This window comes from Plecotus auritus, assembly GCF_963455305.1.
Source record: "Plecotus auritus genome assembly, chromosome: 8".
Classification (NCBI taxonomy): Eukaryota; Metazoa; Chordata; class Mammalia; order Chiroptera; family Vespertilionidae; genus Plecotus; species Plecotus auritus.
Genome location: NC_137782.1, coordinates 160,697,012 through 160,724,896, shown reverse-complemented (window position 1 = coordinate 160,724,896; position 27,885 = coordinate 160,697,012). Strand labels below are relative to the sequence as shown.

General features: G+C 54.4%; 1 protein-coding gene across 1 annotated transcript in view; it reads right to left on the bottom strand.

Annotated features, from left to right (window-relative positions):
• Nucleotides 1-879: 879 nt before the first annotated feature.
• The window catches only part of GALNT14 (polypeptide N-acetylgalactosaminyltransferase 14), a 192,141-nt gene continuing 165,135 nt past the window's right edge, over nucleotides 880-27,885 (bottom strand). The window contains exons 10-15 of the mRNA XM_080684796.1: nucleotides 20,889-21,015; nucleotides 16,977-17,069; nucleotides 13,323-13,406; nucleotides 12,534-12,678; nucleotides 2,592-2,711; nucleotides 880-1,450 (exon numbers count right to left, since the gene is read on the bottom strand). Coding sequence (XP_080540922.1) covers nucleotides 1,292-1,450; nucleotides 2,592-2,711; nucleotides 12,534-12,678; nucleotides 13,323-13,406; nucleotides 16,977-17,069; nucleotides 20,889-21,015 — 728 coding nt within the window. The 3' untranslated portion in view covers nucleotides 880-1,291. The remainder of the gene's footprint in view (nucleotides 1,451-2,591; nucleotides 2,712-12,533; nucleotides 12,679-13,322; nucleotides 13,407-16,976; nucleotides 17,070-20,888; nucleotides 21,016-27,885) is intronic.

Here is a 27,885-nt window from a genome sequence, read left to right as displayed (position 1 = left end):
GGCCTATGTGACAAGGAACGGAGGAAGCTTCTGGCCAACAGCCAGCGCGGAACCGGATCCTGCCAACCACTGAGTGAGCTCAGAGCAGATCCTCGCCTGTTGAACCTCAAGATGACTGCAACCCCCGCCATCTCCTTGTGACAGTAGCCTCTTAGTCATCCTGAGGCAGGGGACCCAGCGAAGCTGTGCCGTGATTCTTGCCCCATAGCACCCAGGGGAGTGTAAATGTGTGTTGCTTTACGGCTGCTAAGCTTCGGGGTACTTTGTTACTTAGCAATAGATAACTAAGACCGCAGCTCATCAGGATGTGAACTTACCTTGGCAGAGAACGTACAGGCACGTTTTGGGAGCTTGTAAACAATACAGATTGGTTTGTCTCTTAAACACTAGTTAATAAGAACGGACAACTACCAGACCCAGAGCACACCGGAACGGATTGGAGAAAGAATCCTTCACGATCAGGGCCCACAGAGCCGTCTAGGGCAGTGATTCCAACCTGTAAGGGCCACGGGACTCAGCTGAGCAGCCTGGGCCCCACCCTGGACCTACTGACGCGGGATCTCCGCAAGCGGGACCTAGAGCCCTGGGTGGATGCAATTTTCCCAGACGAGACAGACCAGGTATCCCTGGGTAAGAACCACGGATGAGCTCCTACCACCAAAGCTGACACAACAGGAAATGAAGGGCCAGAGAAGTGACGGGTCTTTTTAAGGTCACACAGCCAGTCAGTCGCAGCCCAGGTCGCCCACCGCCCTGTTCTCTGCTCTCTGCTTTGTCCACCTGCCACAAGACCCCCGAGCCCCCTGGTGCCCACTTGATGGAGAACTTGGCCTAGCCCTGAGCGAATGGAAGGAGAAACACAGTAAGAGATACACAGACAACTGCTAAGGTTCATTTATTTGTTTCAAAACCACTTCCACTCCTCATCTTTCAATTTAGCCCTGGCCTCGTGACAAGAAGGCTTTCTCTCTGGTCTCTTGCATAAGAAAGAAAAAAAAAACATTAAACTTCCCATCACATCTCTGTCGCCAGACACCATTCAGGGGCAGACCGGGCCAGGACTGGAACTTTGTGGCATTGAGAACATGTGGGATCTGCCTCGCAGCCCCACCTGGCTTGCAAGCTTTCCCTCCATCCTCCCTGAGACAGCCGCTCCTGCCCTGGGGGGCTCTGCTTCCACCTCCCAGCTCAGGGCATCTGCAATAATCATGGGTTGCTTGCAGCCTGATCTCCAGCCTGCTTCTCATCGGGGAAGTGCCATGCCAGGCCCCGCTGCTTCTGGCATGGATCCTCAATGGCTCTCCATGTCCCAGTGCTGGCTCATGAGCGAGGACTCACACGGGTTTACAACGACTTCCCTGTCGTTCTCAGTGCCATCACCAAACATGTCTGTGTCTAGGCAGAGGTGAGAGGCCATGTGCTCGATGCGGGAGCCAGTCTTGGTCCATTGCTGAGAAGACGAAGAGGAGAGAGGATGAGCCAGGATTCTCTGGTGAAGGCCGGGTGCTATCAATAATATGAGGAGTTCCAGCAGAATCAGAAATGCTTAATTTCTGATTTAAAAGGCTAGGGTCACCTCGAGACCCGACTTCACGGTCTCATGGAGAAATAAAACTGCAACTAATTGCCTTGCCAGGTATTATTGTTGTTTTTTTAATCAGATATAAAAAAAAAAAAAAGTAAAAGCAAAATCAATATGTTTGCTAGGAAAACTCATTAGAAGGGAATAACCTTCCAAGCAATAAGCTAGAAAATGTGCAGCAAGTTAGTCACAGGAGCAACCCGAGAAATGACCCGCATGGGTGTCTGCATGGTCACGGAGACATGGGAGGGAGAGGGGATGGCGATGCAGGAGGGGGGCGTTCCGGGGCAGCCTGCAAACTCTGCTCCTTCAAAGTGCTTCGGCACATGGAGGCCAACCAGGGGCTGGGGGTCTCCTGCTGCTGCTTCCCACCTTGCAGGACAAGCCGGGAGAGGATGGACATGTATTGGTAAATCACCATCTCAGGTAAGTTCTCTAAACAGCTACCCGGTGGGGTGGGCATCATCAACTCCATTTCATAGAGGAAGGAACTGAAGCTCAGAGAGACCCAGTCACCTGCCATGGGTCACACAGCCAGTGAGACATAAAACGGTCACTGGAATCTGTTTCCCTAGTGGGAACTGGGTGGAGCCGGCACCTTGCTGCTGGAGGACTCGCACACATGGCACATAGTACCGGCAGTGCTATGAACTTGGTGGACATCCTGCCCGAGCCCAAGGCCCCTGAGGGTCTGAGCCTTGCTCCTCCTTGTGGCCCTGAAGGCTCTGTCCTGGTCCTCTCCTGTTCTGGGCTCCCAGGAGGGCATCAGAGCAAGACAGGAGAGTACAAGACACACATGCATGCTGGAGCCCAACAAGGTCAACAGACTTTCACATGGCAGGTTGGCCACAGCTGCTAGCACCCCGGGGGTGCATCAGAGGCAGCATTTTGTCCCTCTCCCAGCCACAGGGACCTCCTTCTTACCAACACTTCCTCTTAGACCTACCCACCGAGGCAGGCACGTTATTAAAGGCATCCGCGCCCCAGGGCGGACCCACTGCGCACTTACCTGTTTGTCATCTCCATTCTTGCAAAGGACAAGAACCACCGGGGCTCCAGGGAAGAAGGTGATGACGGACAGGCACAGCTCTTCCTGGATGATCTGCTGGGTGTATGTGAAGGCCCAGATCTGGAGGGGGAGAGGCCACGAAGCGTCATCACGCGAGGATCCTTGGAAGCCACCACTGGTGGGATACTACCGTGCTCACAGGCGATAGGACGGTTTGGTAAAAAGCACCGGGGGCCGGGCAGGAATCAATCGTCAATCAAAAGTCACCTTGGAACATGCTACCGAAGAGCCAGAGACTGTTGGGTCACACCCCCACTGCAGCCTCCATCCCCACACCCCAAGTGGGGGGGGGTGCGGCCGGGGCATGCAGGCCCCCTCTGGGAGGAGCTGGACCACACCCGAGCCCAGCGGAGCCGCGTGGTCTCCAAGTTCTGTGTGGAGAGGCGTCTGTTCCCCACACTGGACAGTTCTAGCAGCTACCTGGCAGGTCACCCCCCAGCTGTCTTTAGAATCTCCCTTCTTCTCTGAAAGGGAGTCTAAACCAGTGTCCTGGGAACATGAGGCGGATGGAGAGACAAAGGGAACAAAGTGTCCCAAGGGAGGCAGTGGAAGAGGAGCGCAGCGGGAAAGAGGAAAGTCGTGAGAAGTGAAATTATTCCAAGCGACCGCGTGTGCGCCGGCACCCCAGCAGAATAGATCCCCTGGCGCCCGAGCTGCTGCAGGGAGAGAAGCCGAGGAAGCGGATGGGCAAGCAGAGCTCTGATGACAAAGGAGAAGGGGTCATTACCAGGAAGGCTCCTCCCGTATTTCCTCCAAGTGCCCGAGTCAGAGAGCCGCTGACTGCCCCGAGAGCCCACATACTTCCCAGTTCTTACACCAGGGGCGAAAGGGCTGGCGTAATAATGCCAAAAGGTGAACCTCCAAGAGGTTTTGCCCAGGCTGATAAATGGGGGATCTGCCCTTTGCCTTCATCGCAGGGCAAAGATGATTCCTGAATTGGCTGCCCGAGGGGAGCTGCAGAGAGGAGCCTGGGTAGGGGCTGGACCCTTTCTCCTCCACTTCACCCCTGCCGACCAGCTGACCCTCAGCCTCTAGACCTGACCACTCATTCGCTACTTCTCCTGGGCTGAAGTATAAAACAAGGGCCCTCTCGCTGGCCAGCCCTCGCTAGGACCCCGGGTCCCGCAAGCTGAATCAGCGTCTACCTGCCCCTTCCTCTGCACCTTCCCTAGCTCATGGCAGCCTCCTCCCGGGGCTGGTCCTCTCCTGACCTCCACTGTCTGCTAACATCTTCAATGTCTTTCTGACTTGGCTTGCTCCTCCTCCTTTCCCACAGGCGTGGGACCTTTGGCTGTCCCCACAGGACCACCTGCATGCCGACTGCTGTGTATCCTGACCTGGGACTTGTCCCCTGTCCTGTCCCTCACACCTGGATGGGGCCACCAGCCCCGTGGGAGCCTCTGTCCCCTAGGTTTGGGTCCTGCCTGTGGATTCTTCTATCCCTTTTCAGTTGCTGGTGTTAGGAGAAGACCTAAACCAGAAAGTAGTGATGAAAAAAGACTGGCTGTGACTTGAGAATCTTGGAGCCTGGGGTCGGGCACATGGGGGTTCCCCATACTCTTCCATCTATTTCTATGTTTATATACATTGGAAATTTTTTATAGAAACATGTTGTGAGATGTACTCCTTGGGACAGATCAAGAAGTTCTGCTCTGGCTGATGCGTGTCACCATCATACGCATACCTTGCCTTCCTCCAGGATGAGCTGAAGGGGAAAGCCGTCTGTATGCACAGAGGGGATGTAAACCAGGATGATCTGTTAACAATGGCTGACAATGACCTAGCACTATGGTGTGCCAGGGCTGGCTGAGAGCTTTACACAGATGAACTTAATCTCCACGAGAATCTGCTGGATAGCTGATTACCCCCATTCCACAGATGGTGAAAGTACTGGCAAGGCTCAGAGAGGTTACTCAGAGGCGTGTACTAGTAGAAGCACACACTCTCTCCATCAGCTCTGCCACTGCTGCTGCCACCGTCACGGCTGGCTCTGTCCCCCTTTTATTCAAGTCTCACCACGGAGGATGCCAGTCCCTGATATCCTCTTCCAGGTTGTAAATATTAAAACTATAAATCAGTTCCATTTTGACAGGAGACAGCTGGCAAAATTCTTCTTCTGGGCCAGTTCCCAATGGCAACCCCTATGAGGAGGGAAACAACGCTCACACCCCATGTCCAGACTGGGAGGGGCAGACCAGAGAGCAGGCCCCTTCCCCAGCCTTGCTGGGAACCGGGCAGTGTAGGCATGGAGGCCCACACTCAGCAGGGCTCCACACCAGACCAGGGGATACACACAGCGCTGGCTTCCAGCCTGGACTACCCTCCTTCCCTTCCCACCCCTGGCTCTGTCCCCCATGGTGAACTCGCAGCCTGCATGTCCATGCTTGGTCACTGCCCTCTAAATGGTCCCCCTTGGGTCTGGGTGTGTGCGAGGGACACAGTCCACCTTGGGAGGACCGACCCAGGGGTGAGATCCAGGCAGGTCCTGAAATCAGACTCGGGCCACGTGGGCGAGGGATTCAGGGTCCTAGACGTCTAGAGTTGATCTAGAAGGTGGGGCCAGGTCCTGGGTGCTGACCCAGAGAATTCCTTGCTCTGTTAGGACAGGGGAGAAGCACCCAGGGCCCAGCTTCAAGGGCAGAACCGCCAGGGAACCATTTACCCAGGTCCACCCACAACTGGCCTCACCTCTAGACTTCTGCCAGAGTCTGGAAATGAGGCTAAACATACAGTCACCGAAGTGGGAAGAAGATGAGGGTTATCCTCTGTCCCTTGACCCCACCTCAGAGTTTCAGGGAGCTATGCCTTAGCATTTTAACAATAACCCTGCAATTATCTTGTGATCACCACCAGACACTGGCTTTGTACTTTTTGCGTGAAAAGGATTAACTGGTCAACAACAAAAACTTAAAAAAACGCACCCTAATTTCCGAAAGCCCATTTTGGCTTTTTTTTTTTTTTTTTTTTTTTTTAATATCCTAGTGGCTTGGAAAACTGGAAGTGCTAGGGATGGTGTGGAGGCAGGTGGAGTGGGGTGGTTCTTTTGACATCTGAGACACCCTAAACACAAATGCCTTTTGGGAAGGCGTGCATAGGGTACAGCCCTGGGGACACCACCTCGAGACCTCCACGGGTCTTGCACAGACAGGGATCGAAGCCTTTTCACTAAGTGGACTTTCCATTAGCTGGTGTTTTACTGGCATTGAAATAATTCAGCCTCTGAATTTCCCAGAGGAACACGGCTCGATGGCCACATCTGCAGGAGAGGAGATTCGGGGGGTGAGGGGGCGCAGAACACAGGAGCAGGGGCAGGGAGTGAGGAGGGGTTTCCGAGTCCCTCCCTCCCCCCTCCTGCAGCTTGTCAGACTTTCCAGAATGGCCGGTGATGAATGGGTTTATTAAACAAATCTCGGAATCAGAAATGAACTCAGGAAGGCCGCAGGGGCTGCTCAGACTGGCCTGGCCTTGATCAATAAGTGCTGGGCCTCTGCTGATGGCTTTATTTGGGGGGCTGGCTAAGTCGAAGTCCCCACTTCCAGTGCACACAGGCAGAGTCATACCCATGGAAGGAAACCCAGACGCCATCGTGGAGGCGGTGTGGGTGGCCTTGTCCCCTTTGGAACAGGCTGGTAAGGGGCTGAGGAGGAGGGCGTTCTCCCCAGGAAGAGGGAACTGGTGATGGGGAGAGGATGGTCCAGGCTGGACGGCTTTGAGGCCCTCTGTGCTCAGAAGTCCCTGGAGACGGCTGCTGCGGTGGGAGAGAGAAGGGACTGCCAGGCAGTGGGCAGACGTCTCTAGCAAATGCGTATCTGGCTGCAGCTGTAAAAGCTGGCATGAAACAGGCCTCCCCAGCCCGGGGCCTACTCCCTTGCACTGGATGGAGAAACAGAGTTAGGGGGCTGTGTAACGCAGAAGCCCACAGCATGTACTAATGGAGGCGAGTTTCCCATTCCAAACTCCTTCTGTGTGGGAAAGAGTAAAGCACTGAGAAGAAACACGGAATGCCAGGGGCAGCACTGCCAGTTACGCTGTGGCCAGATGGCCACAACCGCTAACTCACGGGGATTTGGTCCCAGGTGCTTCACATTCTTGTCTATTGAATCATCAACACCTACCTCCGGGAGGTAGGTACAATTTAAAGGAAGAACGTCCATTCTTGAGGTCAGGGTTACTCTGGACCAGGGGTCCTCATACTACGGCCTGCGGGCCACATGCGGCCCGCCGAGGACATTTATCCGGCCCGCCGGGTGCTGCTGCCTGTCCTGCTTAGCAGCTGACTCGTCCCAGGCCCGCAGTGCGCATAGGATTTTGTTCATAGTTTGTTTTTTTTTAAACTATAGTCCGGCCCTCCAACGGTCTGAGGGACAGTGAACTGGCCCCCTGTTTAAAAAGTCTGAGGACCCCTGCTCTGGACAATGCCAGAAGCAGACCCCGGGGTAGACCATGAACATGGGACCTCCTTGGTGAGATGGGATCTGAGCTGAGTAACCAGGGCCACCAGTTGGCCTCGAATCTCTAAGGTCACACTGGGCAGCACACTCGTCCAGCAAACACGCCCAGCAAACACGCCCTCGAAGCTTTTCAGAGAGGAGTCTGGAACGAACAAGTGGCTTCAAGTGAAACTTTAGTTCAGCTGACCTCTTGCTGCACCCGGGTCCCTGAAGGAGCATCCCAAGGTGCTGACTGCCGGCTGGAACCCTGGCTCGCCCGCTCATCAACCCTGTAAACGGGCGCGTTTCTTAATTCTGCACCTCGGTTCTCTCATGTGGAAAATGAAGATACGATCATCCCTACTGCAGAAGGTCACTGTAAGGAATAAACGGGTAAATACATCTACGTGTGCAGAAGGGTGCCGGCCACAGAGCCAGTGCTAGTTACTGTCTACTGTGATGATGGAGGAAGCCGACAGGGAGAGAGAAGGCCCTAGAGGTTTTCCTTTAGAAAACCGCCTTTGCTTTGCCTCCCAGGAGAGAGGCTGGAGAGGCGGTTGGGAAGGGGCCACTCCCAAGGTGTATTGAGAAAACTCGGGGAGAAAGGGTGGCATCAGGCAGGGGAGGTGACATGCTGGCAACCTGTCCCACAGGCAGGCTCCCCTCGAGGAGCCAATGTGAGTCCGGGTTTGGGGGAAGAGCCTTTATCTTCATGTCACCCACCCAGCGTATCCAGCTGCCACCAGCCAGTAGCCTAAATTGCTGGGACGCAGGTAAAAGAACACACCCAGAATTTTTTAATTTATGCGGTTTCCCTTTCTTTACGTTGGGATAGCAACTAGATTGGTGCATGGGTCTTCCTTCCAGGGAATCCAATAAAGTTAAGAGAAAGCTTCTCAACCTAAAGGTGTCTTGGGCTTCACACGATTACAAACTGACGACAGAGTTCTCTTGCCTTCCACCCAAGGCACCGGTTTGCCCACATCTTCCATACACACTCAGATTACACACTTGCTCCCAAGGTTGACAAGCCAGGCCAGAAAGAGAGGTGAGGCGGGTGAAGGACGAGTGGGGCTGAGGTGAAGCAGGGACACAGCCAGCATCAGAGCAGAGGACAGACATGGCCTGGTAGTTCCTTGCAGTAATGAGGAAACCCAGGGGCCTGGCCACACCATCTGGACAGTGAGTGGCCAGATGGAAGCAGGACTCAAAGCTCTTGGCTCCCACAATCTGGTGCTCGTTCACCCCAGACGTGTAGGACCCTGAATCCCTCACCCATGTAGCCCGAGTTTGATTTCAGGACCTGCCTGGATCTCACCCCTGGGTCAGTCCTCCCGAGGTGGACTGTGTCCCTCGCACACACCCAGACCCAAGGGGGACCATTTAGAGGGCAGTGACCAAGCATGGACATGCAGGCTGGGAGTTCACCATGGGGGACAGAGCCAAGGGTGGGAAGGGAAGGGGGGCAGTTCAGGTTGGGAGCCAGCACTGTGTGTGTCCCCTGGTCTGGTGTGGAGCCCCGCCGAGTGTGGGCCTCCTGCCTACACTGCCCGGTTCCCAGCAAGGCTGGGGAAGGGGCCTGCTCTCGGGCTGCCCCTCCCAGTCCGGACATGGGGTGTGAGCGTTGTTTCCCTCCTCATAGGGGTTGCCATTGGGAACTGGCCCAGAAGAAGAATTTTGCCAGCTGTCTCCTGTCAAAATGGAACTGATTTATAGTTTTAATATTTACAACCTGGAAGAGGATCTCGGGGACAGGCATCCTCCATGATGAAATTGGATTAAAAAGGTTCTAGAACTAGCCATGACTCTGGCAACAGTTGCAATAGCAGAGCTAGGGTATCCGCCTCCATCACTTACTAGAGTGTAACCTTGGATAATCTCTCCAAGGCCTTGCCTTCATCATCTGTAAGATAAAGGTAATAGTAAAACCGCAGTCCCCCCTCCTCTCGGAGGATACATTCCAAGACCTCAGTTGATGCCTAAAAACTGGACCCTATATATACTATGTGGGGTTTTTTCATACACATACACACCTTTGCACTTAAAGGAAGCACTTTATGGCTTCTTCTTGGCATATCCAAATTGCCAGCATCACTACTCTTGTGCCTTGGGGCCATTATTTAGTAAAATAAAGGTTACTGAACACAAGCACTGTGATACTGAGATAGGTTATCTGATAACCAAGAGGGCTGCTGAGTGACCAATGGGTGGGGAGCACATACGGTGTGGATATGCTGGACAAAGGGATGATTCACGTCTGGGACGAGGCCCTAGATTTTATCACGCTACTTAGAACAGTGCACAACTTAAAACTTATGGGTTGTTTCTTTCTGGAATTTTCCATTTAGTATTTTTAGACCACGGTGCCTGAAACCATGGAAAAAACGAGACTGTGGGTAATGGGGACTATTGCACCTACTTTATAGGGCCTCTCAGAGACAGAAAAGGTGGGAGCAGGAAAGAGGGACGTCTGAGTCATGTGAAGGGCAGAGAACAGACTGACTCCCTCTGGACAGGCCCAGAGGCAGGGCAAGTAGAGAGCGAGGAGGGAAGAGGCAAGGCCGGGGGTAGCGGACAGAACCCCGGGTGCCATGATGCATTAGCAGAAAGGGGTGGAAGGCAGAAAGGCAGGCCTGCGAGTTTATGTAGAAAGGAGGAGCAGATACTGAAAGAGAGAGAAAGGTAACATAAGTCAGACTTAAAGGTGTACACCCCCCCACACACACACACACGCACACATGGTTGGGGAACTATGCTAGCTGAGATAGTCATGTGGACTTGCACCAGCCTCAGGTGGATTTAACACCTTCAGAATGCTTGGGCTTGCACCCGGGGCCGCTGCTGGCCATGGGCCCCCTAGGAGAGGCTGTGTCTAATCCAGCACGGCCCCACCTTGCAGCCCAGCACGCATCCTGGTGGCCGGGGCCCTATGGCACCCCGTGTCATCAGTTGGAGCAGACTGCACATCCTTCCATCTCAGCATGTTCTTGCACCCTGCTGCTATGCAAGCCCAGCAGTTCCCTCCAAAGCCGAGAGGAGAGACAGCTTGGCACTATCGTCTAGAAAAGAACACTGCTCTCTCGGAAGACTGTTACTACAATAATGCTTAGTTTCCCACAGATGAGTGTTTTCCCTCCCTTTCCCAAAGTCAGCTTCGATAGGTACTATGACCCTCCGGTCCAATAAAGGCCTGGCAACCTCTTCCAGGGCCAGGCGACTAGGGACCTCTCCCCAAGACCCAAAGAATCCCACCTCCCACTTCCGTATGTAGCCAAAGACATTAAGTACTGAAAAGCCTCCACTTAGCTGAACACAGAAGGGAAAACTGCCATCCCAGGGACAGGGGAACGCAGCATCCTGGCTGTTGGGATCCCCACGAGCAGTGCCCACATACGATACAGAAGAGAGGGATGTGTGTCACCTACTGAAAACATCTGACAAAATGCCACGTGAGCAAATTGTCCCATTCCAAGCCAGCCCTCCACACCGAGAGCAAAACTGACACCTCTGCTTCCTTTCCTGGGTGACTCAGGCAGCCCCTCCCATGTCCTGATGGAGCAGAGAGACGGTTCTTAAAAAGTCACAGCAATGCCAAAACCGGTTTGGCTCAGTGGATAAAGCGTCAGCCTGCGGACTGAAAGGTCCCAGGTTCGATTCAGGTCAAGGGCATGTACCTCGGTTGTGGGCACGTCCCCAGTAGGGGGTGTGCAGGAGGCAGCTGATCGATGTTTCTCTGTCATCGATGTTTCTAACTCTCTATCCCTCTCCCTTCCTCTCTGTAAAAAATCAATAAAATATATTTTAAAAAAAAAAGTCACAGCAAGTGGAGGCTGGTGGTGAGAAGCTTCCAATGCCAGGCCAAGAATGTGGATTTTTGTGGTAGGCAATGGGGAGCCCCTGAAGGCTGTATAGAGATGGGGAGCAATGATGAGGTGATAGCATGCCGAATGGGGGCCGAGGGGCAAGGACTGGAGGCTATGGCTGTCATCTAACACAGTGGTTCCCCACTGGGGCAGTTTTGTGGGCAGAGGCCAGGGATGCTGCTAGACAGCCGACAGAACGCAGGACAAACCCAACCACAAAGAATTATCTAGTCCAAAATGTCCACAGTGCTGATACTGAGGAACGCTGACCAGGCGTGAGGGAGCCAAGGCAGGGTCCAAGGACAGCTCTTCTGAGGGAGGAAGTAGTGGTGCTGCAGAAACAGGGATTAAAAAGGAGCCGCTGCAGGTGTGCAGGGCTGGAACGACAGAGCCCCTCCTCTCTCAGGATGCAGCTCAAGTGCAAGTCCTCTGGGAAGATGCCCCTGGTTCTCATGCATATGTTGAATACCATCTGGACAAAACTCTACCCAGGACACAGTTCATAGGAGAATGGCTGCTTGCTGGCTTGCTTCTTTCTGCATTAGATCCCTTGAGGGGCCATGGAGGCCAGCAACCTAGCCTTTCATGTCTGCATCATCACAGTTAGCAGAGAAGGTAGATGTTTGCTGAATGAGTGAATGGATTCATAGATGGATGAAGATACAGAATTTGTGAAATCAGTGAAACAGAGGAGGTTTCCAAAGCTGGAAGAAGCATGAATAAAATCTCCAAGAAGCCACTTATAGAAAGGAACAGTGACCTGAGATCCGTGGTGAATACTCACTGTAATGGCATGCGAGTTGGAGAGAGGAACTGGCAAAGAAAACAGAGACAGGGAGAATGGAAGTGTGGCAGAATCTGGATCACAGAGCCCCCAGAGCCAGGAGGGACATTTGCGAGATGGGTGTACTTTAATGCGTCCAGCAGGCATATGGTTCAGGGTTGAACTGGGCCAGGTATTTGTCAGTGACCTTTGAAAGGGGCAGTGCACTGGCCCACAGGACACAGAGGTGCTATGTTGATGAATCACTAAGGCACCAGGAAACCTTTCTGATAAGGGGCGATGTGGTTCCTCCAGACCTGGGGGAAGCAGCAGGCAGCGCCCCAGGTCTGGTGAGGGCAGGTTGGGGATGAACAAGGCCCTGCTCAGAGGCAGGCCTGGCAGAGGATGGTAATTGCTTTAGCAAAGCTGACGTCACCTCCTGGAGCAGTGATTCGCAGAGCAGGCGCTCCAGGCTGGAGCAGTGCCACCCAGCGGCATGGTTTTCTGTTCGCATTTCTTATTCCGGAGTAGCTGTCCCCGCACCCTGCCTGACCCGGCCCGCACTTACTGCCAGCAGGCTGGGCACCGATGACATACTCATTCAACTGCTCACTGAATGGCAATTTCCTATGGGCACGATGCTGCCTGCTAAGGCCTCTTTCATAGAAATTCCATGGAACCCGGCGGAGTGAACCCAGCCCCAGAGTGAGGGGGAGCCACACTTCTCCTGCTCCGCTGCTGGGCTCTGGGTATAACTGGGCACCTGGTGTCACATAAAAGCAGGTGACAGAGGCACACGTTCTCAAATCCCCAGCCAGTTACTTACCTGGGACTTTGCATCCTTGCCTTTGATCTTGACACAGGGCCTCAACTTGAGGTTGGAGATCTCCTGGTTTTTCTGCCTTTGAGCCTCCAGGCACTTCTGCCGCTGTCGGATATTGCCCTTCTGGATAGAGGAATCCTTGGGGACTCTAGAGGAAAGCCAAGGAGAGGTGAGAATCCGCTGCTCTTGGGACTTGAACACTAGCAGCTGAAGAGGTGGGGGCAAGTGTTTAGAGCAGCCTTGGGCAAACTACGGCCCACGGGCCGGATCCGGCTGTTCTATCCGGTTCTCTTGCTCTCCCCTCCGCTCCTTTACTTTGAATTTATATTAGTTCACACAAACACTCCATCCATGCTTTTGTTCCGGCCCTCTGGTCCAGTTTAAGAACCCATTGTGGCCCTCGAGTCAAAAAGTTTGCCCACCCCTGATTTAGAGAATGGCAGGGCATTTCGCCCTGGACTCAGCTGGGAAAGAGGTTGCCCTGAGGAATAAGGCAGCCAGGAAAGACCCCCGAGCCAAAAGTCAGATGGAGCTGGATTGGAGCCCAGCCTGCGAATTCTACATCCTCAAGTCACACCCGGGGCTCAGACCCCAGCCGTTGAGAAACACTGGTCTTCGCTAACCTCAATCCCTCATGCTACTGGTTAACATCACTCCTCTGCTGTTTTTCAGGATAAAGGGGAGCTCATTGGACTTCTCTATATACACCCTGCTGGCCACAGGCCGTCTCTTATCCAGACCAGCGAGGGCCTCTCCTTGCAGCCACAAAGGCTCACACAGTAGGGCAGATACCTGAGTTCTGGGTAGACATTCTCCAGGTACCACTTGAAGCTCTGGCACCGCAGATTCCTCCTCAGGTCCAATCTGCTCTCAATGCTGGGGGCAGAGAGGATAAAACACGGCTGTGTCAGAGACAGGTGCTGGGCTGGGAGGCACATGGCACACCCCGTGCCCATGCTTGGCGCCCACTTCGCTCTGGGGGCACTGGAAAAATGAACCGAGAGAGATTGCTAGAGCTCCAGACAGAGCTATGGAAACACTGAGCAATAGCTCACAATGGTGCAGTAATGACACCAAGGACTTGTACTTTAACTTGAAAATGGATTTTGGGGGTGTTTTGACTTTTCATTAAAAGCAAGGCTACAAGAACATTCGGTGTGTTGTAATAATTCACCATCGTAACTCTCAGTCTAGTTACTCACAAATCCCTCTTAGGATTCTGCAGTGGAAGTACCACCCCCGACCACTCCAGCCTCAAAGAATCCTCTTCTTTGGCTGTTTCTGGGGCCTTGTCATGTATTTGTCCACCAAATATTTCTTGAGCACCTACTATGTGCCAGGCATTGTGTCCAATGTGGGATATAAAGATGAGCTTTTGAGCATTAGAGAAAGGTAATGAAATGAGTGATCCCCACCCGATGTGGACATGGGTGGGCACGCAGGGACTGTGGGAGAAACTCAGAGTGTGCCCCTGCTTTCAGGTCAGCGGTGGTCAACATGGTGACACCGAAGGAAAAGTGGATCTTGCCTAGACAAACCAGAAAGAGGCTGAGGCAGGAGCCCTCGTGGAGGCAGGGGACTAACAGAGAGAGTAGTGCATGTAGAAGAAGTGCGCTAGTTCTGTGGGCAGGAGCAGCTCTGTGGGAGGTGAACATATGTGTGTGTGCAAATGTATGTGTGAGGGGGGATGGAAGAGGGGAAATGAGTGGGATGAGAGATGAAGACATAGACCATATCGTGTCTTGTGAGGCGAGGCTCTGTGGAGGACGTGGGTGGGACTTTAAGGGCAATGATGCAACTGATGGGTTCTGAGCAGAGCATGACATGATGTTTGTACTTTAAGAGCGTCTGTAATGTAAATATCTAATCGTGATGTAAATATCTGTGTTTTCCGATGGTCTTAGGCGACCCTGCTAGTGGGTCGCGACCCACAGTTTGAGAACCACTAGCAGGGTCACCTAAGACCATCGGAAAACACAGATATTTACATTAGGGTTCATAACAGTAGCAAAATTACAGTTATGAAGTAGCAACGAAAATAATTTTATGGTTGGGGGTCACCACAACATGAGGAACTGTATTAAAGGGTCATGGCATTAGAAAGGTTGAGAACCACTGATCTAAGCAATGGGGACAGGAATGGCTGTTTTGTTTTTGTTTTATTTTGTTTTTGTGTTTTTTTAAGTGCTGAATGTTGTGTGTTTAGCAGGGACCTGGGTGCTCAGAGTACGAATGAGGCCGTGTTATCACAACCTGGTGACTGCTTGGATGTGAGGGGAGAGGGAGGAGTGGAGGCTGACACCCAGATTTCAGACTTGGGCAACAGGATGTAAAGAAGAGCGTTCACTGAGATGGGGATTATGGGATGAGGAGCAAGTTTAGGCCCAAAGTGGATGAGTGCAGTTGGAACTTGAGTTGGAGGAGCCTGGAAGACATCCAGGCAGAGATGTCCCGTTGAGACTTGGGTAGAAGGGACTGGAGCGCAGAGGAGAGGTCCGGGCTTAAGGACAGACGTGAGCAGCAGCAGTATAGAAGTGGTGGCTGATGCCAGAGAGAATGTGCAGTAAGAAGAAGGCTTATGGCAGGTTCTCAGGGAAGACCAACATATAAGGGTGACAAGAGAAGACTGAGCTGCAAAGGAGACGGAGAAGGTGGAGCCCGAGCAGCAGGACAAAAGCCAAGATGGTAGTTATAGAAACGCAGGATCAGCGGTGCACTGGGCTGAGAGCGGGGTGCGGGGAGGAGACTCACACCGATGGGATAACACAGAGATGGTAGGAGGTCCAAGAGCGTCATGGGTGAGCCAGGTGGGAGCAAGCAAGAGGATGCGGGAGGGGCAAGGCCTCGGATCACAGGGCGCAGTGGACAGCGAATGGAGGCAGCTGTTTGGCAAAGCTTAGCTCTGCAGCAGCAGAGGACAGGGTGTAGGTACTGAGCAAAGTTGGGTTGAAGGAGAGTTTTTATAGAGTTTTCTTTGTTCCTTTTCTTTTTTTAAAAAAATATATTTTTATTGATTTCAGAGAGGAAGGGAGAGGGAGAAAAAGATGGAAACATCGATGAGAAAGAATCATTGATTGGCTGCCTCCTGCACGCCCCCTACTGGGGATCAAGCCTGCAACCCAGGCATGTGCCCTGATGGGGAGTCAAACCGTGACTTCCTGGTGGATGGTCAACCAACCACTAAGCCACACTGGCTGGGCTTCCTTTTCTTTTTATTCTGAAGATGTAAAACGCTGAATAAATTCAAATGCTGACTTTAGTAAGAAGTTGCTGACATGCAGTAAGAGGAGGTGAGAGTGGAGACACATGGAGGACAAAGTCCCCTAGCACAGTGGTTCCCTCACAGTCTGCACATAAGAACCACCAGGAGGGGAGGGGGGCCTTTAAAATATTCCACAGCCCAGGCCACACCCCAGACTAAATCAACTCTCTGTGAGTGGAGGAGAGGCATCAGTAGGTTTTGAAGCTCCCCCGGGGATTGCAATGTGGGGGCTATTTTGGAAACCATCGCCCTAGAACCTCACTCCTGAGTTGAGGTCCTCTGACCAGCCACCCGGGGCCACTTGGGAGCTTATCAGAAATGCAGCCCCACCGAACCATCATGCACATTTCAACATGATCCCCGTGAGGTCTGTGTGCACATTAAAGTTTGATAAGCTCTGAGCCCGGAGGCAGGCGGAGATGAATCCAGGTCGTGGGAACTCGATAAATGTTGATTTATAAATGAATGCAGGAATGAAAGGTGCGTCTGGAGTGTAGGTGGAGGGCTGGCCCATCACTGCAGGAGGCACACCTTGTCCTTGGAGAGGAAAGAGATAGAGAAGGATGGTGCAGATAGAGTGAAGCTGATAGGTTGGTGTGTCTTGGGAAGTTGATACCATCCATTTCATCTACAAAAGAGAAGGTGTCATCTACTGTGATTGACAGGAGGGTGTGGACTCGGAGGCTGGGGAGAATGGAGGAGATTTAAATGGATCTGGAGGGAGAACGCTGGCCAGGAAAGATGGGGACCATCAGGCATACCGAGGGCCTCCTGAGACTGATGCTACAGAGTGTCATGTCAGCAGCACCAGGAAGGAGGAGGAGTTAGGCTTGGGTGACGAAGAGCCAGGAGGCAGGCACTCCGACCTGCAGGCGCTGAGGCAGTTTAGTCCCACATCCTACCTTCCCGTAAAACCCTGGAAATATCAGTCCACTGTACAAGGAGAGCCCACCCATGGAGCTGGTGGCCAGGGTTGCCAGACAGTCATCCCACAGGCGCTGCCTGAGCCCTGCATGCCCAGAACCCAACAGAACCAGAGGCTGTGAAGGGAGAGCCGCGCAGCCTGGGGCTGGATGGGCTTAGCAGCAGACCAGCTAAGCGAAGGCCTGTCAGCACCCGCTCGCCTCGGGCCCGTGAGCTGGGGCTCTTCTTGACTCGCACAAGTCAACCGAGGGGACACTTACTCTCCGAAGGGCCTCTCCAGGGCGAACGGCCGGGCAGCATAAAAGTACTGCTTGTATTCATCCATCCACACTTCAGCTGTCCGCTTGGTGTTCCTGGGGAGGACAGGGGGTGTCAGGGAGGTGCTACCTGAGAGGACCTGGGACGTATCCAGTTAAAACACACACATGGCCCAGCCGGCATGGCTCAGTGGTTGAGCATCAACCTATGAACCAGGGAGTCATGGTTCTGTACCCGATCTGGGCACATGCCTGGGTTGTGGGCTTGATCCCCAGTCTGGGGCATGCAGGAGGCAGCTGATCAATGATTTTCTCTCTCTCTCTCTCTCTCTCTCTCTCTCTCTCTCTTACACACACACACACACACACACACACTAGTGGCCCAGTGCATGAAATTCGTGCACGGCAGCGGGGGTGGGGGGGGTGGGGGGGGAGGGCGGTGTTCCTCAGCCCGGTCTGCACCCTCTCCAATCTGGGACCCCTCGAAGGATGTCCTACTGCCGGTTTACAGGGATTGGGCCTAAACCAGCAGTCAGACATCACTCTCACAATTCGGGACTGCTGGCTCCTAACCGCTTACCTGCCTGCCTGCCTGCCTGATTGCCCCTAACCACTCTGCCTGCCGGCCTGCTTGCCCCCAACTGCCCCCCGCCGCCGGCCTACTCATCCCCAAATGTCCCCCCCACCTGCCTGCTTGCTCCAACTGCCTCCCCTGTTGGCCTGCTCACCCCCAACTGCCCCTCCTGCTGGCCTGCTCTCCACCACCTTCCCTCCCCACTGGCCTGCTCGCCCCCAACTGTCCCCCCTGCTGGCCTGCTCACTCCAAACTGCCCCCCCCTGCTGTCCTGATCACCTCCAACTGACCCCCACTGACAGCCTGCTCACTCCCAATTGGCCCCCCTGCTGGTCTGCTTACCCCCAACGGCCCCGCCACTCACCAGCCTGATTACCCACAACTGCCGTTCCATCCTGGCCTGATCACCCACAACTGCCCTCCCCTCTTGGCCTCTAACCATCTCTACCTCAGCCCCGCCACCATGGCTTTGTCCAGAGGAACATCCGGAAGGTCTCCTGGAAGTTCTCCCAGTCTAATTAGCATATTATCCTTTTATTAGTATAGATAGAGGCCTGGTGCACGGGTGGGGGCTGGCTGGTTTGCCCTGAAGGGTGTCCCGGATCAGGGTGGGGGTCCCACTGGGGTGCCTGGCCAGCTTGGGTGAGGGGCTGAGGGCCGTTTTCAGGCTAGCCACACCCACTTCAGGGTGGGAGTCCCCACTGGGGTGCCTGGCCAGCCTGGGTGAGGGGCTGATGGCTGTTTGCAGGCTGGCCACAGCCCCTTCAGGGTGGGGGGGTCCCACTGGGGTGCCTGACCAGCCTGGGTGAGGGGCTGATGGCTGTTTGCAGGCTGGCCACGGCCCCTGGTGACCCAAGCTCCCAGCCCCTCCTTTTTTGCTTTTATATTTTTCAGCACCTCCTTGAGCGGAGGCCAGGGCCGGCCAGGGCGGGCGGGAAGCTTGGCTTCCTCCATCGCTGGGGGCAACCCAAGCTTCCTGCTCGCTCCAGCTAAATGGCTGCAGCCATCTTGGTTGGGTTAATTTGCATACTCGCTCCTGATTGGCTGGTGGGCATGGCTTGAGGAGGTACGATCAATTTGCATGTTTCTAATGCACACATGTTGGCAGCATCACCCAGGCGGGGGCCACCATGGGCCAGTAACTCTACTCTTCCCAGGGTGCTGAGCCCAGCCACGTCCCACCCAGTCTCCAATGGTACCTTCACCCCAAGACATCAGGTTTTTGTAGTAATGACAAACTCTTCCCCCAAAAATATGGAGCCCTGACCGGTTTGGCTCAGTGGATAGAGCGTTGGCCTGTGGACTGAAAGGTCCCAGGTTTGATTCCGGTCAAGGGCATATACCTTGGCTGCAGACACATTCCCAGTAGGAGGTGTGCAGGAGGCAGCTGATCGATGTTTCTCTCTCATCGATGTTTCTAACTCTCTATCCCTCTCCCTTCCTCTCTGTAAAAAATCAATAAAATATATTAAAAAACAAAAGATATGGAGCTGAAAATTACCCAGAAACTGAACTTCTGTGACTCTCAAAAAAGAAACCATAGGAAGAAAAGAGCCAGCACAGCCCGGCACATCCACATGGTGCCAGTAGTCAGAAAGAGCAGGGCCGTGCTGGCCACCTTGCCCCGGCTGTCCCTGGTCCTGCTCCAGGTGCTCCCCCTTTGCACAGGGCGTGGGGAGAACCCAGCTCACCAAGGTCTCCCTGTTGTCCAAGCAACTAGCTGCTTGCAGGTGTAAAGAATTAAGTAATCAAGCCATCTCAGACATTTTTCTAGAGCACGCTTAGGTTATTTTTAAAATCAGGTATTTGCTCTGAGTCTGACCCCAAAAGACACAGAAAGAAGACGGAGAGGGAGAGAGGCACTGAGAATGTCATCATTCAGTGGTCAAAGAGACAGGGACACAGGGAAGAAGGCCAGAGTCCAGAAACATCTCATCAGAAAACAACCGGATGCCAGGGGCACTGGGGGGAGCAGCCCCTGCTGAGGCCCTTGGCAGTGAACTTGGGGCTCACTAAAGACTGGGTGGGTGCTCCTCCAGATTTCTGGTTCTATTTGGAGCAGAGGCATTCAACAGAGGGCCGTGGCGAGCCTTCCATTCAGGCTGATGGGCCTGAAAGGAGTGATGCACACGCAGCCCAGTTCTTGGGGCTCTGAAGGCAGTTCCTGTCTTGCTGACTTCCACTGGCCGAACCATCAGCAAACTGGAAGCTGCTCAGGAGACACTGTACCTCATTTCTCTAACCCCGGAATGACCCACTGGTGGCATACAATACTGGATGCCACTGGCCAGGGTCCAGGCTCAAGGGCAATGGATGTTCTTGAGCCCAAGGCTCTGTCTCTCATTCCCAAGCTGGCCCCACTCTACATCACAGCCACAGGGCTTTCCTATGTCCCCAGCTCATCCTTCCCTTTGAAACACCCGAGAGCTGAGGCAGCCCCACCTCTGTTCCCTGCTGCTCCTGCCTGCAGGGTTTCTCATTGCCCACCCTTGCCCACAATGTTTCGAAAAGGTGTTAACTTTCCTATGACTCAAACCTACACCTCCTCCGAGCCTGCTGTGTCAGAACGTGACCCAGACCTGCTCATAGGTGTGAAAAACCGAGCATGGAAGTATTCAGAGGAGGAAAGTGACACCCCGGAGGAAGAAAAACACCAAATGAGGTGCTTAGTCCTCCCTCCCCCAAATGGACCAAATCATAGGAAAAAAGGGAATAAATAGGTGAGAAAATGAGTAAAGACAAGAGGATTAGGGAAAGGGAGAGAAGGTGCTAGAGAAAAAATGAAAAACAGGAAGCAGGAATACATGGATTTTTTATTTAAAGGAGGAGAAAGGTTGAAAGAGAAGAAATCAAGCAGAGAAGGATGTATGCAGGGAGAGCAGGAAAAGGCACATGGACACCCCTGGGTCACTGAGTCCTTCCCGGCCAGAAGATGAGGGCACCCTAGCAGAGGAGCCCAGGGCCAGCCCCAGAGCAGGCGTGGGCCTTGAATCCCCTGTGCCTCCCCATTCCCGAATCTTCCCTGGTGACTCAGCAGATCTTCTAGAACTCAGGGGCCAAAACCGCGGCCCTTCCCTGACCCCAAACAACACAAAATACCCAGAACCTTGAGCCCAGTGACTTAAAGCCCCCAAGGCCACAGATGGGGCCTTGACAGCCTGGGGGTCCCTGCTGAACGCTAGGGCAGCCCTGACCCCCCTGCATAGGAAGAGGCCTGGAGGGTGAGCCATGTGGCTCCTAACCACCCAGAACACTCAGGCAACCTGGGACAGCCACAGCCCATCGCCAGGAAAGCCCTCTATCACTGCAGCCCCTCTGTAGGCCCCGGGACGCACACTTACTTTATATACGTGTTGGCGTTTCCGTCCGGGAAAACATATGGGTGCTTCTTCCGGAAGACGTGGCCCACTCGGCTGCAGGGGACGATCTCTAGGCTGCCCCCACACATCCACACTCTGAAGGACATTTCTGCAAGACAGCCATGCCTCCTGTCACGGCTCTGCCTCGAGGGGGTGGGTGGGCAAAGGAAGGCAGCTTGGAGGCACCAGGCAACGCCAGGTCCGAGGAGGCGGTGAGGGCCCGCTGCACCCAGCCGAGGGTGCGGGCTAACAGCCGTGTGCTCCACGGGCTGGGCAATCTGACTCCCCATCCACAAGTGGGGATGCTAATAACCCACACCTGGGAGGGTGCTGTGCGCTAATTCGGGACGGTGGCCTGCGTGGAGGAGGAGCATGTGTCTCAATCAGCCCGGGAGCATGTGCAGGTCAGGCTGCAATGCCTTAGTCTGGAGAACAGAGGCCTGGTGGCCAGGAGAGCGCTGCTTTTGGACACATGGAAGGTTTCAGTGTGGAAGACATTGAACTCCCTCACAGGACCCCAGAGGGTTAGAACCAGGACCAAGGAGAAAGAATTTCCATTGGAGAAAACGGGAGAATTTGCTGACAGTCAAGATCCAGATAGAAGTGGCTGTCCCAGAGTTAGGGGTTTCCGCACTTCCACAGGCCAGCAAACCACACGGCCGGGGTGCAAGAGAGAGGGCCAGTCAATTCCAGCAGGCACCTCCCACACCCAGAGTGCAGTTCTCTTCGCTCCCCCCTCTCCGGCTCTCTGTCTCCCTTCGTTCCAACTACCCAAGCAGGTGCCTGGACCTCTTCTTTATCCTGATCCTCATCTGCTTTCTCACTCACAGTCCTCAGCCGCCCTTTACCTGTCTGTCCGCTACTGCCCCCTGCCGTGTGTCCCTGGAAAAGCTACTGGTTTGCAGACAAGACTTCCTACCTTGCCACCTTCTCCCCACCCGCCCACGTGCTGCCTGATGGGCTACAGCGCATTCCCAGGGAGCTAGGGTTTCCCTCAAGCAGGGACAATGTGCACATTAGGATGAAGAAAGGACTCCTCAAGTCAGCAGCCGCGTCAGGGGCAAACCTGCTTGCCCCGGCTGAGGCTGGGTCTCCTACTGTCAAACAAAGATCACAAAAATACTCCACAGGGTCGCTGTCGACATGAAATGAAATCTTGAGAATAACTGAAAACTGTAAGTGTGGTGGGAAGGTCAGCAGCAGTTATGAAGCCATTGTCTTTAGCACACGGACACCAATGGCATCGCCCCCTCTGCCCACGTCCAACTCCCTCCTTCTCACGGGAGGCATTTGAAATTCATGGACCAACATTTGAGACTTTTACTCTCCATCAAGGTCCCCGGTGCACAGTGATCTGGCGTTTGGCGGGGGCACCGTGGGGATCGTGTGCCACAAGCTGACGCCTGCGGGAGACTAGGAGCAACGAGTGGGCTGAGCTGGCTGTCAGCACCCCGCCCACCTTGCAGAGAGTGTGCCAGGGGCTGAAGGGCTCGTCCGGGGAATTATGTTAGCACACACGTGAATTTAGTCTCCGAATGTCTTCCCTGAGCAGGTGTGAGGTCTACGGTGCTGCCATGGATGCCTGCCCAGGATCTCAAAACACGGTCTGCTCTTGTTCCTAAAAGGGAAAACACTCTCATCCCTCAAAACGAGGGACGGGGGCCTTGCCTACGAGATGTAACCTACACATCCCATGCCAGCTTTCTCCCTAAAATACGCACACATTTCCGCTATGGTCTCTTCCTTTCCATGCATTCAAATGAGACATATGTTCCTCCTCATTTGCAAAGTGAGGCCTCACCTCCAACTTCTGTCCCAATCCTATCCCCTTCGCCCCCTGAAACCTTCCCTTTTTCCTGTGTTCACGTTTCCCAGCATGGAGCTTTTCTCTGAACCTACTGACCCCCCTCCCCTCTGCCCCAGCCATGCACAGGTCCCCGCCTGAGACAGTACTGTCACCTGACCTGGCCCTTCCCCACTCTGGTCTCCCAGCGTTCATTCTTCACTCCAAGGCTCTGAGGATCTTCCTGACATGGCTTCCTCACCCAATCCCCACGTTCGCTCAACACTAAGGCCTCACCTCCATCTCGCAGCCCCAGCTCTGCTCAGGTTCCACACCAGCGAGGTGCACTGGACACCATCAGATGCAGTGTCTCCTCCCCTGCGACCCCCCCCCCCCCGCCGCCCCCAGCCTGCCTCCTCTCCTCCGCCTCTAAACCCGCTCGTCCTGCTCCTCCTTTCCCGTCTGCTGCTTTTACCTAAATCTTCAGAGCCTTTCAGTTCTGCACACATCGGCCACGGGAGGAAAACGACCCCTTTGTGTACCTCTGGCTGGTTTTGTCCCCTCCTCCCTCCGGTGGCAGCTTGTTAGTCACCCCAACATCCCAACAGCCTCTGGGGCGCGCACCTGGGCACGGGCTTTAGCAAGCAGCCCTGATAAGGAACAGAGCAGCCTGCTTTCACTCTGCTCTCCAATCGGGGAAAAGGGTGACTTTTCATCAGACTCAGGGGTTCTTCTCAGACGAGACCATTTCCCTCCCCTCGAGCCACCAAGCCTGGGAAGGGTGAGGCTGGAAGGAAGGCTGGAGGGATAAACCATTCCAGCAGGTCCCACACCATCTCCTCTAACAAACATGCTCGCACGGAGCCTGAAGGGGAAGCGGAGGCCCTGCTTCTAATTAATCTTCCCAGTGAGCTGGCAGTGGGATCACTTCCTATTGCTGCTGTAACAAATTACTACACTCACCTAGTGTGTGGGTGTGCTTGGGCCTCTGCTGAGAGCCTCCCAAGGCCAAAATAAAAAAATCAAGGTGTAGGTCAGCAGGATCCTGCTCCTGTCTGGGGGCCTGAAGAAGGACCTGCCTCCAAGCTCATCCAGGCTGTTCACAGAGCTTAGTTCCTTGCGGGTGTGGGGCTGAGGGTCCCTCTTCCTTGCTGGCTGTAGGCCAGGAACTCCTACGTGCACGCTTCCCCCTCCTCCTGCAAGCCACCAGTGGCCAAATCAGCCTCTCTCATGCTGCCCACATCGCCTCTGCCTTCTCCTGTTCTATCGCTTCTGCCTCCAACTGAAGAAAGTTCTCTGCTTCTGAGGGCTCACGTGAAGAGACTGGGCCCCTGGATAATCCAGGATCATCTCCCAACGTCACGGTCAGCAGCCTTCAACACATCTGCCAAGTCCCTTTCGTTGTGGGAGGTGACGTCCTGCCAGGTTCTAGGTGACACGGTGCTCCCCTTGCCCCAGCTTTGGCCAGCCCTCTTCTCCATGGGGCCTCAACCTTGGCCCTGTCCTTGTTGAGCCTACATTTCCCAGTGGTAGCGAGAATCCTGCTGAGCCAGCTGAAGGAGAATCCCCCACCCTTGTAATTTCCACCCACCGACCCCCTCCCTACCTCCTGTTCTTGGATTCAGAGTTGACCCATCTCCCTACCTTACTGCCAGTCTTGACACCTGCTGTGAGGGTCCTGAGTGAAGTCTTCCTAACCATTTGAACAAGGCTCCGAGCCACTCTTTCTTTTGCACAGGGGTTGGGAGTGGGTATCTCTGGGGGCAGGCCATTCTCCCATCACTGTCTCCACTTTAAAGACTTGGAAAGAGGCTCAGTGAAGCGAAGTACCTACTCCAAGGACACACAGCCAGGAACGACTAGAGGATTCAAACTCTGGCCCATCCGATCCTGCAGCCCATGTTCATACACACAGTGTGTGTGCCAAGCCTGACACACCCTGACCCTGACCTCCTCGACTCCATTCTAAGTGGGGGGGAGGGGTAGCTGCTCTCCAGGCCTCACCGTGTCTCTTTCCTCAGCACTGTCTTTATATTTGCTATGCTTTAGAAACCTCCCTTTCTAAATCCAGGAATCCCATGCTCACCCTTCACATGTGTGCTAAGACCTCCTTTTTTTTTTTTAAATGTGCAACCCCCACCTACACACACACACACACACACACACACACACACACCTCACTGAGCAACAGCTTCCAGTGACAAAAAGCTCAAAGTGAGGTGCGGCTGGAAGTGAGTGGATGTATCAGATATGCTATGTGTCCTGTGTTAAGTAAACTGGAGTCTAAGCCTGCAATTTCAATGCAAAACAACTGGGGGGGAAAGGCTAAAAGCCACGTTGCCCTAAAGCCTGCTCCTATGCTAACCTGCAGGTGTCATTATCAAACCCATTCAGCCCCCTTAGAAACACTGTGTGGGAATAGGCACCGAGCTCAGGCTGAGTGAGGGCACGGGGGTCAGTTTTCCCACGGCAGCTGAGGCTGCTTCCAGCAGATGCAAGTGAGATGGGCGGGCAGGGGCAGCGTGCCACTGAGGACCCGGGAGGTCACCCTGGCCAGAGCCTTCCTCAGGAATGCCATGGGTTCTGTGCTGTGAACTACAGGCAATGCCCGAGAGGCAAACACGCCTGGCACACACAGCACTCCCACTCCTTGGAAAGGAAGCACCTGTACCCGCTTTGTTCTTTTTCTCCGTGGGCTCCGTTTAATGCAGTGGGACCTGTTCTGCATGGAGCCTCACAGACGCGACATAGGTTGACCTTCCCACCCTGACTCCTCTTCCGGGTCTCTCGCTTTTGAGCACCGAGAGCAGATTCCACTGGATTCCACTGTCCGGGTCTTGCGGATGAGAAACTGGATGAATGTTCTTGCCTTGTTCCAAGTTTAGCAGGAGGCAGGGTGGCAGGCACCGATGAGTAAACACAAATGCATGGGAGCACTCAGTGGTGGGGCGAAGAGGAGACCGGGTGCTAGGGGCACAGAGCGGGCGGGGTGGGGGGGGTGGTGCGGGGGGTGAGAGAGGAGGCAGAGAAGGTGTCCAAGTCCTGGGGTAGGCGCCCAGTGCTGTGCTCCTCAGCTTGGGGGGAAGGGGCTAGGTCACCGGAGTCTGGGCACGTCAGGGCAGAGCCTCTGGACTGAAGGCTGGAGGGTGGACAAGGCCAAGGAGGGGCCCAGCTGAGGAGTGTGGGCCTCGTCCTTAGAACAACAAGCAGACAGTTGGTGGCTGCCAGGCATGGGAGGGTGGCCGAGACCTGCATCTCAGAGAGAGCACTTTGGCAGGCGTGTGGGGGGATGTCTTTGAGGGGAGGAGAGTAGAGGTGGGAGCCATTCAGGAGTACTGGGGATGAAGAGGGAATGGATGTGAACGATGGTGGGGGCGTCCGGTCTCGGGACTTGGTGAGCTGCCTGGTCGGTCCTCAGCATCCACTTGGTCCCTGGAGCAATTCCCTGGTGGCCTCCACCCTCCCAGCAACTGCTCCCTTCTCTGGCACTCCACCGGGCCTTCCCCTCAAGGACTCGCCACACCTTGGCGCGGAACCCACTTCACTCTCACACGCATCCTCCTCCACGTCTGAACACCATCTCTGCTTGCAGCTGAAGCATCATCACCCTCCAACCCCCTCAGACCCGCTCATCGCCCCGTCCTGCACGGACTCTCCCCAACGCCCACCTCCGTGTGCTCAGGCGCCTGGCTACCCTCACCCACAGCACTGATGCCGTCCACACGCTGGCTCCACCGTGGGAAAAGCACTGAATTTCCTGGCAAACACAATGCTAAGCAAAAGAAAGCCAAGTGCTGGTGGCCGGCTGTAGCTGTGGAATGCTGGGAGGGGAGACCACCACATGTCCCGTGACAGCTGTCTGCGCCCCGCCTTTTCTGTGATGGAGGGTAGGCTGTCTCTCCCCCCGCTGTGCAGAAGCCCCTCCCTACTTCCCAGTTTGAATCAGCCCCAGATAATGCAGCCCACTTGGAAGCGACCACAGGAGATCGCCAGTTGATTTGAGCAGATGTGTGTCAACATTGCCATACAGAGAAGGTACTGGTGGGTGGGACCCAAAGGGCCATCATTAAAAATCACGTGTTCTCTGAGTCCAAATGGGGCTGCCCCATGGAAGAAGGAACACACTCACGTTGTGAGGTTCCAAAGGGCACGAGTCCCGACAGACAAAAGCGAGAGGGAGATGGGTTGTGACGTAGAAGAATTTTCTAGTGCTTCAACACAAAATTTTCAGCAACGGAACATGCTGAATTGTGAAGCAGTGGCCGCGTCACTGTAGGCAGCATCTGAGCAGAGATGGACGACTGCTGGCTGTCAAAGTGTCGCAGAAAGAATCCACTTGGTGGCTGGAGGAAAGGCTAGCGCTCGTCACTAAGGGTCGTGAGAGGGGCCCTGATCATCAGGACATCGGCCAGCTCCGCCCAGAAAGAGGGAACTCCCGTCCCCATTGAGAACAACAAGGGTGGGCCTGGCGTTAAGTCCTCCTGGGCCCGTGCCTGCAGATCTGACCCCAAACCCCACCAGAGGCCCCTTCGTGTTCCAGGACTGGGTCCAAGACGGGGCGTCAGTGTGGTTGTGGGTGTTGGGGTTTTCTGCTTTGTTTGCCAAGCTTCCAATCTGGCCCCCGTGCGACAGGAGACAGACTCTTCTGATGAATCTCCCAGCCCTGCCCAGTTTGGGAGAACAGATGTGGTGGGTCAGGCCAACAGCCATAAATTGCTGGGAAATAACTCTTAGTGACTGAAGAAGGTGCCATAAAACACTCAGGAGGCAGGGACAGGAGAAAACAATGGCAGAGGACAATGCACCAGATTACTGCTAAATGCCTGGAGAGCCCCATGCATCATTCTCCTGGCCTCTGCCCCGGCTCAGGGGGCCCGTGCCAAACACAGTGGCCGGTGCCCAGGGCAGAGACGGGCCCCCAGCACGACAGCACTCTTCCTCTTCCCTTACCGAGTTCCCGAGGCCTCCTTTGTGGCAGACACCATACTAAGCACTCAGACAGCTGTGAACAAAACAGACCCAAATCCCCACCCGTATGCAGCTCATATTCTATTCATCTCTTAGGTCTCCCTGCTGGAAGGAAGGAAGGGAAGCTAACATTTCTTGTGCCCATGTGGTGTGGTGCCTGGGTTTTTACAGACATGCCTCAATGGATTTTCACAGCGACCCCAAGAAGCACCCCAACATTATGCTTTA